This window comes from Bos mutus, chromosome 2, assembly GCF_027580195.1.
Source record: "Bos mutus isolate GX-2022 chromosome 2, NWIPB_WYAK_1.1, whole genome shotgun sequence".
Lineage (NCBI taxonomy): Eukaryota > Metazoa > Chordata > Mammalia > Artiodactyla > Bovidae > Bos > Bos mutus.
The window spans coordinates 99,815,537-99,827,887 of NC_091618.1; the positions used below are offsets into that span (position 1 = coordinate 99,815,537).

Sequence of the window (12,351 nt, forward strand, 5' to 3'; positions counted from 1 at the left end):
TCCACTTGCCACGTTAGGGACAATTTGAGCATCAAAACGAGTGATGATTGTAATGGATTAGAACTCATTGAACAAGAAGAAAACCCTGAGTCCATACTTAGAGAAATAAATCAATGAATAAATTCAAGTTTGAGGAAGTTTAGCATATTGATATGTTTCAAAATATCTCCCCACAAACTAATTATTAATTGCAAAGTGGGAAGTAGTAACTTTACAGGGGAGACACCTGGGAGACACCACTTTAACTAAATGACCAAAGGGAACATCATCAATAATGAGACAAATTGAAATCACGCACCTCCCAGAGGGATGCAGTGAGGAGAACACAGCTCCATTTTGGTGATATTCCTGCCGAAGGGGGAGAACCACACAGAACCGTCAAAAACCAATCTGAGGACACTCTGCAAAATAACCTGCCTGGGATCTTCAATTGGGGCCAAATCACAGAAGTCAACTAAAGACTCAGGAGATATTTCAGACTGAAGGAAACTAAAGGAACACAGATGACTAAAGTCAATGCATAATTTCAAACTGGATCTTTGTACTACAAAGGCATTACTGGAATACTTAGTGATGTATCAGCAAGACTTTCCTTATTTTGATGGTTGTATTGTGATCACGCAGGAGAATATCCTTGTGTGTAGAGGGTCATGGAGCATTGGGTTGATAATTTGCTTTTTTAAAAAAATAATGTTTATTTATTTTTGGCTGTACTAGGTCTTTGCTGCTTTGTGTGAGCTTTCTCTAGTTGCAACAAACAGGGGTTACACTCTAGTTGTGGTATGCTGGCTTCTCTTGTTGCAGAGCATGGCTGCTCTAGGGCACATGGGCTCAGTAGGCACATAGGCATAGTTGCTCTGCAGCATGTGGGATCTTCCCGGGTCAGGGATCAAACCTGTGTCTCCTGCATCGGCAGGGGGATTCTTTACCACTGGGGTCAGGGATCAAACCTGTGTCTCCTGCATCGGCAGGGGGATTCTTTACCACTGAGCCACTGATGATCTGCTTTTGAACATGTCAAGATAAAAGCTTTTTGGTACTATACTTACAATTTTTATGTTTCAAAAAAAAATTTTTTTTTAAATTAAGAAACAAATTCAATGGCACCACCACTTTGGGGAAAAAGAGACAGATGTTATAAGGTAAACACAAGATTCCCACTGAGAAAACATGAGAGATTTTGTGTTCATGGTGGGCCACACAAGGCTGTACTTCGATGTCCTCGGAGGTCCCTATGCTCCCTCCTCAGCTCTCAAGGGTCATTTGATGAAAAACTAGAGAAGCAGTATTATTTTGAATCTTTGGAAAGTTTCAGTATTAGGTAATGGAACGTGCCATGATCCTGCTTCCCAGCTCTCAGGCTTTGCCACCAAGGAGCAGTGAGTGCCTGCCCAAACCAGCCCACCCAGCCACTACCCACTGGGTGGGTGGGGTGGAGGGTGCTGCTTCTGATTGAAGGAAGAAACAAGGAAGAAATGGGCATAGGGCCTCAGGCATCACAGGGAGTGCTCAGTAAGAGGCAGGATGACTTGGGGCTGGCACCTTTTTTTCCATTGAGGGGCTCAATGTGGAAGAGAAAGGAGCACTTGGAACATTTGTGCTGTTGCAAAGCAGAGATGTGTCTTAAGGAAGCAGAGCAATTGGCTTGGTGAGAGCGGTGAAGTATACTGCATAAGAACATTTGAGGAGAGACCCAGTTGAGAACATTCACTACGAGTCTATAGCCTTCCAGTCCCTTTCATGGACTGGTGCTTTGGGAGGTGGCCTTGGCTTTCACTGAGGGGCCCTACCTGAAACCACCTTGGGAAAGTGTGATTGTGTTGGCACAGAAAGGCGGCGGAAGACTCTGCCCAGTGCTTCCTCCAGGCATCCCTTCTAAATCTAGTAAATACCTTTTCGAAGAGGATCTGGTAGTCTTGTACTCTTTGACTAGATGTGTATACCTTTCTTCCTTTTCACTCTGGCTGCCAGGAAACTCAAAACCATTGACTTTCAACTATAGGGATGACAGAGGCCTTTTGGCTTGCAGAGCTACATCCTATGCTCTCCTTTTCTCTTCATAGTTAACGTCCCAAGCTCTGATTTTTACATTTGTTTTGTTGTGTTTCTGGTAAGTTGTTTCAAACCTTTGTAAAAATAAAGGTTGGTAAAACAAACAGAGACAGACAGAAGAATCACTGGGAGAGTGAAAGTTGAGAGAAACAAAATCTTCTCTATAAAACTGAGTTAAACATTAGGATGAAAATCATGCATATAGCAAGAACAGAAGTTCCTTTGGTTATTTCTTAGGCAAGGAGGCTAGGAATAATACACATAATTATTCTGCATATGTCAAAGCAACGTGTAACAAAGTGGATATGATGAGACTGCTGGCTAGATATCTGTGAACAAAGTAAAAAATATGAGTTCTCAAGACAACAATGGACATGGGAGAGATGGCTATACAGATGATTGCAAATCCACAATCTTGTGTGTGCAGAATACTTGACCAAGGCGGGTAAAAGAAGACACTATTAGGAAATATATTACACTTCATTGTTTACCACAAACCAAAACAAGATGATACTTTCTTGTTACACATCCCAAGACTTTCAGAGCAGGAGTGATGAAAAGTCCACTCTTCGGACATCTGCTCCCAGTCTCACTCTGCAAGGCCAGAGCTACAACAGACTTCGTTTGTCTGCCTGACAATTTCATCTGTCAGAAGGCAGAGGAACTAGGGAGGAAATGGCTGCTTTGGAGTAAATTCTTATCAGTGAAAAAGGAACTAACTGGTTGGTGATGTGAAAATGACAAGAATCTCAGGAGACCACATTTATGTGCTCACAGAACTCCCAAAGCTCTTTATTTAGATCACACTTTGGTTACTCCTCCTTGAAACAGTGTCACTTACGTACTGTCTCTCTACAGGAATGTCCCTTGGGGACTGGGACAACATCGTGTCATCTTTGTGTCTTCTGATGTCTGGTGCAGTACTTTTTAATGCAAGAAATTAATCAAATGCACTGAATTGCAATATAATGAACATAGCTATTTGCATAATTTCAGGATAACCTGACAAGATTCTTTTGAAACTTTCCCCCCTGATTATAGAATGTTTTTATTGTAGACAACTAGAATAATTTGGAAAAGTATAAGAAAATACAAACTTTCCCTTATTTTTTCATCCATATGTAAGTACTTGGAAGTACCTTCATCTTTTGTAAATACTGCTTCAAAATTAAGATCATACTGTATCTACAGTTCTATGCCTGAATTCTATTTACCTTATTTTCTTTTTTAAAAAAACCTTTTAAAAAAGTATTATTTTTGACTGTGTTGGCTCTTCATTGCTTTCTTGCTGGCTATCTCTAGTCACAGCGAGCAGGGACTACTCTTCGTTGGAGGGCGTGGGCTTCTCATTATGGTGGCTTCTCTTGTTGCAGAGCATCGGCTCTAGGGTGTGTGGGCTTAAGTATGTAGCGCACAGGCTCAGTAGTTGTGATTCATGGGCTTAATTGCTCCACAGGCATGTGGAATCTTCCTGGAATGGAATCTTCCTGGACCAGGGATTGAACCTGTGTCCCCTGCATTGGCAGGTGGATTTTTATTCACTGCACCCCCAGGGACGCTCTTTATATTCTGCATTTCATGCCGTGAAAATGTTTTCATTTAAAAATGACTATAGCATGTCTTTATTAGAATCAATCGTCGTGACAAAAACAAAACAATACCCACAGGGTTTTTAATTGGCTGCAAGCTTTAAGAACTGAGATGTCAAGAAGGAAATGATTTCATCTGCAACAGAGGGACAGGGTTTTCCTGGGGTTCTGGATTGTATCCCAAGTCACTGTGGTCCATCTGGAGGGTGAGCTGCCAGTGTGGTGTGGAGCCAGAGCTAATGAGGGACAGTTAAAGCTGCAAGGAGTGTTTAACCCAGAGATCTGTGGAGCCAGAGTTGTCCATATTTGAGGGATGACTGACTTGTCTCATTTTTTAAGAAGATTTTTAAAGCAAATGCCATACATTAAAATAGACTTTTTTGGGTGTACAGCACTATGAATTTTAGCACACACATAGATTTGGGTAACCACCACCATCAGAACAAAAATAGGTTCTTCCTCCCCCAAACTCTCCTGTGCTATCCCTTCGTGGTCACAGCCTCCTGTGTCCACTAACTCTGGCAATCACTGACACACCCTCTGTCACTATGCTTCTGTTTTTTCAGAAATGGGAATGACGGACTTAACTCTGTGGCATCTCAGTTGGCAGAACTAAGGCTGATTGATAGGTAGAAATTAACAGATGCAAACTTGACTTTTTAAGCAAGTTTGAGAGCTGGTCCAAAAAGATACAGGAAGCCAAGAAAGGTGGGAAGTGCCCCGTACCTGTAAGTATTCAAGCAGAAGTGACTTCAGGAATCCTAGAGGGTAGGAGACACCTGTAGTCTCCTTTATGTATTTTGTGTAAATGAGCAGTGGAATAACCTAGATCAAATCTCAAAACACAATAATAATAATAAAATGGAGCAATAGCATTAGAGCTTGTATTTAATCCAAAGCCACCTGTTTTCAATTCTGAGCAGCCCAGAGACCTGCCAGCACTTTCTTGCACTTGGAGTCATAAGGTCTGGCAAGGTTTTTGGCTCCCTCCCTGACTCCAGCTTCCTTGAATCTTAAAAGTCACATAAGTTACTTGCCAGTCTCAGCAACAATGCTCTCAGAAGGGAGCTGCCAGCATTGGGCAACACTTCTTACCATTAACTCCCAGTTCAAGAACCCTGTAATCCCCAGCGGTGTGCACACCTCAATTTCCACCAGCAGCGCCCTCTCCGAGGCCAGGGCCTCCCGCCTTAGGATCTCACATACGCAGATAAAGAGAGACAAAGTCCTCCCTCTAGTGGCTTCAGTGGGAACACTCCCAGGCCCTGTTAAGATCCAGAGCATCAAGATGGGAGACAATCTGGAGCCATTCCACAGGACTCAAATTCCATCGCCTGGCCAGGATCACCCACACGAAGGATGGGCGCACAGCACCACCCCGTAGCTGTGTGCTGGACCCCCTGGGCATTGCCCTGCAGCCTGCCCAGCGTGGGCGCCGGTGTCCCCCTACTCCCTTGCTTATCTCATCACATTGCTATTCAAGGGGAAGAAACTGCTCGGCTTTTCTTTAACTCTGGCTCTGAGTTTTCCTTCTTCACCTACTTGTCATCTTCTGAAGCTTTTCGTGCATTGTGGGAGGAGGGTGGTGGTGACTAGTCTGTGATCTTTATCCAAAGGCCCTGGATCTTCTCCTTTTTGGCTATTTCGGTGGAATGAGGCTATTGTGGTCTCATTTGAACATTTTTCAGCCCCTGCTCAGGCTGGGAGGCATGGCCTTTCCGTGTGACTTTTTAAGCAGCATTTATGAAGTTTGAGAAGAGGCAGAATGCAGGCTCCAGGGGATATACCCTGCCCCACTGCCCTTGAAAGGCATGGGAGAAAACGGGGCTTCCATCCACCACTGCTCTCTCATTTTGGCCCACAGAGAGGGAAGGATGCACACCAGGGAGCCGGTGCCAGCTTCCTCCCTGCCTTCCAAGGCAAGAATTCCACCCCACTGCTCGGACCCTGGCCCCTGATGATGACCCGAGGAACCTGGGGTGAATCCCCAGGGGTGCTGCAGGTCCTCTCTCTATGTGTGAGAGATAGCTCCTTTTTTATTCATCAGCAATCTGGCTTGCTCAGCCCTGTTGCTCAGATAGAAAAGGTGCTCTGAAAAGGCATTTATCAGTTTCTGTATGAATGACAGCCCCTGCGTGTCCCAGGACTCCAGTGACATGAGCCATCTTAAAAGAACAAAAATGAGGTTAACAAAACCTAAGGAGCCCAGTAGTACTTTTTTCCTGCCTCTGGTCGGTGGTCCTATGAAGGAGCATGGGGACCCCAAAGATGCGACAGAACATGAGATTACGCTGCTTACATTCTTGGCAGCTTGCCTTCATCTCAACGAGGCCACACTTTGCTCCTGCCCCGACATCTTACGCTCTGATGCACTGGTTATCATCAGAGAACTTGGCTTCCTTTACTCAAGGAGCCAGAGAGTACTGGGGCTTTCTCGGCTCTGGCAAGTGAAGTGCTCTAAACCTCTTGTATTTAATTCACATATCACATTGCATGGGAGGCAGACAGAAATGGGAGGCTACGGATATTTTTCTTGCCCATTCCTTTCAACAGGACAGAGTCACTGGGCAGCAGAAAAAGAAACCTTTATAACTACACTAAAATATTTCATTTACCTTGGGTAAAAGTCAAGTTCTTATACTAAGAGTCTCTCATAAAGCATGTCAGTGTGGGAAAGAGTGTTGTGTCTTTCCTCCATGAATGTTGCACCAGAGCCTCCTACTGGGCACAGCCAAATGAGGTCACGAACGGAGGCCCAAGTCATCAAGGCAGGGGTGAGACCATCTTGAAACCCTTACCTGTGAACCTGCTTATGAGACAGTGACAGTTTTTATTCTGTCTCCCTTGCTGGGCAATGACAGTACCACCGTCAAAAGGTAGCAGGAAGGAAGGAGGGAGGAGAGGGATATGGTTCTTTGACCTTTAAGGACAGACCAAAGGTGGAATTTGCCGAGAGGAAACGTGGTGAGCTAATGGCTGTCCTTGCGTCCATGAACTGAAATAGCCAAAAATGAGACGGTGGGATGGTTTTTCCAATTCTTTCAAAGGAAATGTATTTTGAATACATACTGAATCTAAAATAATTTGCAACTCAATTTCCAACCAATTCACTGAACTGAAGGAAGAGATCAGAAATGAAATGAAATTCTGATACACATTTAACCTAAAAAGAAACTGACAGGAAAAAATAAAATTTCAGATGTTTTTTATTCAAAGGTTTTCAAAAGAAATAAAACAGAAAAAAGCTAACAATCTGATCAAATGTACAGTTCAAAAATGTCTTTTGGCGTTTAACAACAAGTCCTAGGAAAGAAAACTACAGAGTTATCTTGAACCGGACAAATAAGTTACCACTGGCAAGTTTGTGGCACTAGTAAAACAAAAATAAAAAATTAACTCTCTTGATCATATAGATATCTCTATGAAAATCTTTTTTTTTTCAATCTGTACAAAAGGTCTTTCTTCATAAATTAATTTTTTTATAATTTAATGGCTGTCTACTATGTGATGTTTAACTGATTTTTTTTTTTCTTTTTTTATGTACAGAGGTTATGTTTCCCAAATCTTACCCAGACGAGTATGGCACTTAGTTCAGACATTTCTAGCAGCAGATTTTCCCTCCTCTCTAACTGAGCTATCAAATTTCTGTCTTAACTAATGCAAAAATATCAAGTAGTGAGAGACCCAGGTTTATAACGTACTAGGTACAAAGAGGGCGCTGCGTTCGGTCTGGACTTTCACAAAGCAGTAATATTCCAGGGAGCATAGAACCAATAATACCACAACTTTAAAAAAAGGAAACAAAAACAAAAACAAAAACACATTTCTCTTATGACTATGTAATTTTCACTAGAATCTACACTTCTCAGAGCAGCAAGGACTTTTGAAACTATGAAATGTCACTGACATCTATAATCAAATACAAGCATAAATTTTAAGAACTAAAAAATACTCGAAAGAAATAACTGCTTAGGCCTAGCTCCTGAGCTAGGAAGGATTTGGTCTGTGGAAACAGGGAGGGCCAGCAACCTGTCCCAGCACAAAAGAAAATAGACTCTGAGGTAGATAACTGATCACACACAGTTGACCAGACAAGTACACAGTTTTGGAAGACAACTTAATTTACCATTGCTTTTCAAACATATGCAATTGTCTTAATAAAAGAGCTTTAATAACAGTGAATTATCTTCTAGGTACTAAAGTAGAAATAACTGTGTATTTATGAATCAGGAATTTCATAGTTTCAAAATTGGGTTTTCTTTACACTGAACACTTGTAGTGATGATGTAAAGTGTGGCACTGCTTGGATCCAAATCCTCCTTCATGCTTTTTTGTTTGTGTGTGTCCATACATCAATTAAAATTAGAAAACCTAAATGCAAAGGTACAAAAAAGGCACATTCTCCTAACCGCAAACTGGTCCGGCAAAAATAAAGAGCACAGAAGATGTGATGCTGAGACTAGTTGGAGCTACTGGTTACTGGCTCTTCGGTCTTTGGTGAAGTTACCTTTAAAAGTGCCAAGTAATTTTTATTTCTCAAATTTACATAATAGAGAGAGCTAGTAGCCAATCATTTTGCTTCTATTCATATCTCAGCTTTATGTTTGAAGATAAATCCTTACTTTTAGCTTTTGCCATTTAGTTGCAATAGCAACATTTTTTTTCTCGGTTTGCCAGATCTCAGGCGTCATTCTCATTCTAAAGCACTGTCATTAGTTTAAAGGAAGGACAAAACAGTCGGTGACTCCCCTCCCCCACCCCCCACCCCCTGCCCCAACGCTACCTACACTAAATCTAGAACATCAAGTTAGTTTTTTTTTTTTCCTGAAAAAAGGCAAAAAAGACTTTACATTGCATCATACAGCAGATATCCTAAATCAGTCAAACTATCAGAGGAAACTGTTGGCGTACAGCCTTACAAACAATTCACCCTATTAAAAGTTCCCCAGTCAGAAAATGTGTTTCACACAAAACAGTTTTCCCTTCTTGCATTTCACTACCTTACACATTATGTGAAAAATCATTAAAAACACCTACTACATATTTAAAAAAGCCAAAATTTCAGCAACTTTTATTGACTACCTTTTAAAAGCCCTATGCTGCTGTTTTACAAGGCATAATAGACCAGCCCATTTGGTCAAAGCATTCTACATCATTAGTTTGAACTAACTTTTACTGAAACAGCTACAGCATCAAAAGAGTTAAGGCAAATTGGAATTCATAGAAAAGGATAAGACACTTCACACGACGTGGAAAGGAAAACGGAAAGCAAAGAAGAGAGACACTGGCGGTCACACTCTCACTGCAAGCACAGAACACCAGGGGTGAAGTCGGACTATTTAAACGTCAGAAAGCCCATTTCATACAGCGGGAAAAACACAACGAAACACAAAATGAACAAAACCACAAGAATCCGGTCATGCACTTGAGTAAGTCTTCATGGTCTTTGTGCATACCCAGAGAATTGAAGTTTTCTTTTTTTTTTTTTCCCTTTTTTCTTTTTTTTTTCTTTTTTTTGCATCATAACATTTGATAAAAATCTTTTTTTTTTTTTTTGCTTATTTTTTTGTTTTTTGTTTTTTACTAAAATAAACCTGTTCAGGGGAACAGCTACTAGATGAATTTAAGGGTTTTATGCACCTTATAGAACTTATAGCAAAAATAGTTTTAGTTGATTTCATTATAAATAACGTTTTCAAGAACCTGTGCAAAACTGTCAATAATTTCCTAAAGCACAATTGATCAGAAAAATCCATGATTGTTCAGCCTTCACAACCTTCTTCATGTAAGAACACCCTTCTGTACATCTGGAAGAGAAAAATATAAAAAAACAAATGCTCTTGTAACTGTTGGTGTAACAGACCACAGAGCTTTGTCATTTCTTTCTTGCTTTAAAGACATATATGTTTGAGAAAGGATCTGCTCATCACTGGTGGTAGGTCAGTAAATGCAAGTTCTGGAACTGAGGGTCGCTTTCTATGTCCCGAGTCCACCTTTCAAATCTCAGACCTGCAACATACTTCACCAGGGCAATCTAGAAACCCAAGTGTTCTATGTTCCACACAGTTGTTCAATGTAATCTGCATGGCAGAGTGCAAGTTTTGAGATACGTGGTTCAAGTGAGAGTAAGGAAAGCAATCTATCAATCTAAGGATGCTCACATTTGATTCTGTCAAGATACTGCTAGTCTTGTAATGCTAGACTAAGCAAAATCTCACACTGTTTTTCCTTCAGTCTGTGAGCATTAAAATAATATAAATATAGGATATATATATATATAGGTATATACTCTCTCACACACACATATCTATCTATCTATCTATATATATAAAAATGTAGGACAAATTTGGTACCTGGTATTCTCTGATTATGTTACTGATTCTGGAGGCAGATAGGGAGGGAGAGACAGCAAACATACATTTGATGTCAATATAAGGCACTGTGTTCTTTTTGGACAGAATACTTAATTTACAAGACCACAAAATCCCTGATTTTAAGATTTCAGCAACACTGGATTCCCTTGCCATGATTGAAGCAGCGTGACCAGACCTGAGTTGTTCTAAGTACCATTCTGATAAAATCATCATAGCCTTTCCTTGACTTGAGCCCTACAGTGATGGAGATGGTTCCCTCATACCTCACAGTTACTTATTGGGTTGAAAGGTATATGGAGAATGGTCATTAGACGTCTCCACAGTCACCTGCTGCTGACCACTCGCCTCCTACAACAAAGCAGAACAGATGAGACATGTGAGCAATGAAATCCAAACTCTACTACCCAGATTGGACTGAGTCCCACATCGTAAAGACAAGCACTGCTTACAAGTGATTTTCTTAATGTCATGTAGAGCCTTCAAGGTTAATTACTTCCCTAAGGAGTTTAAATGTCTGATAGACCCAAAGAACCTCATCCAACTTGTAGTTGTCATCTCTTCACATCAAACTACAATTTATTAAACAAATTTCTCATCCTTTGGGGCAGATATGACTTGGACCTCAGTAATTTCAGATTTTACAATCTGAAATATACTATGCATATGCTGTGTATCACCGATGATACTCAGTGGGGTCTCAGACTGTACCTTATGATCAAACACATTAACAGGTCTGTGCTGAAAAGTATGAAGATACAGTGTAAATGGGGCAAAGACCTCGTCTTGTGTCAGTTCAGCTGGGCTTCTGCCACAGGTCAGGGTTTTGCTGAAGTAGTTACAAAGAAAATTTTTAAGATTTGTTTGTTTCAGCACTGCAGATACGGATTGTGGGTTCCAGTAACTGTGGTTGCCAATAACTGCACAAATTTAAATCATTTAGAGGCAAATAAAACAAAACAAAACAAAAAACCCTACCTCCCCTGTAATTCAGCCACAATCCTAGGGCTGTTTTTGGAATTGGAACCTACGGGATGTAACTAGCTGATGGGATCGACTGGGTAGATAAATTTCCTTAGAATTTCAAGGATATTTTGCAGGAAAACACTGTTTTCTGCCCAACTTGAATTCAAATGTCAGATTTCTTCCATATTAATATCATACTAGTCTCTTCCGTAACAAGAACTAAGAGTTATTTAGCTCTATTAAGTCTTCTACAAAAACAGGTATGATTTTTTATCCCTGTTAAATTCTGAAGTATTTTTTCTAAGTATTTAATTATAACAGATTTTTATAATGATTATTATTGATATAATCTTTGGTACCAGGACTGCAATCTCCAGCTTTATCTTAATTTGCCTGGAAGTATCATTTTATAGGAGACAGGATAGAGACTTGAGGGGGTAATGAAATGTGCTACAAGCTTAGAAAATATTAAAATATTTCAGGGAGCCCTGGGGGTGTGGCTTGGATATTGCTATGTTAAGCTGTATGCAGAGAATTATATTTCATAGTTGAAAACAACTCTAAGCATACACTCCCTCTAAACTCAGTTCTTTATGTACATGTTTCACTTTTGATTTGATTCTTCCTTGAGTTCTGATTTACCCACTTTTGAAACTACTCATTGCCATGATGGCCACTGGATGGTGTGTACCAACCTCCACAGGAACTGCCGCCGTCTGCACATGTGTGTACTGTGGCAAGTAGGCCCCTTGCATAGCTGACGTGGCAGGCATGTACTGAAAAGAAGAATACGGTCAGGGTGGCCAATGACAAGCCATGGGTGCAGATCATTACAGTTTCTCATCCTCAATAATTCAATATCACTAATGTGCTATTTTAATCTAGAAAAATTTCTCCCTCAAAAAACCTCATTCATTTCCAGCAGCTGCCTGAATTAGAATTGTTCCCATAAGTGGAGACCCAAGAAGTAAATGCCTTAGATCTTCAGCAGGTCACTGAAAAATGGGAAAAAAATGGAAAATGGACCCTTGCTTTCCTGATGCTGAAAATTATCCTTCTCCAAAGGCAGGAGAGATTTCTCATTCGATGTATGTGGCCCTGGTTTAGCCTTGACGAGCTGCTGCTGTTTGCTGTGAACGTAAGCAAAGAAAATACTACCCTTTGTTCTATTAAGTCACCACAGATATGGTCTCAATTAAAAGCCTTTGGTCATCTTACCATCTAAATGCTACACATATCAAACCTGGAAATTAGTCTGATATCAGCTCAACTCCATACCCAAATGCAACCCTGGACTTGGGGAAAAAGTCAATACTACGATTGTGATTCAGTGCCCCTAAAAACCATACAATTGGAAGTAAGTGGGGAAAAAT

At 40.7% G+C, this 12,351-nt stretch overlaps 1 protein-coding gene across 7 annotated transcripts in view; it reads right to left on the minus strand.

Moving 5' to 3' along the window:
• Positions 1-6,829: 6,829 nt before the first annotated feature.
• The window catches only part of RBMS1 (RNA binding motif single stranded interacting protein 1), a 220,041-nt gene continuing 214,519 nt past the window's right edge, over positions 6,830-12,351 (minus strand). For all 7 annotated transcript variants that reach the window (XM_005897272.3, XM_070357510.1, XM_070357522.1 and 4 more), the window contains 3 exons: positions 11,674-11,754; positions 10,279-10,363; positions 6,830-9,448 (listed from right to left, as the gene is read on the minus strand). In XM_005897272.3, the coding sequence (XP_005897334.1) occupies positions 10,286-10,363; positions 11,674-11,754 (159 nt within the window). In that variant the 3' untranslated portion in view covers positions 6,830-9,448; positions 10,279-10,285. The remainder of the gene's footprint in view (positions 9,449-10,278; positions 10,364-11,673; positions 11,755-12,351) is intronic.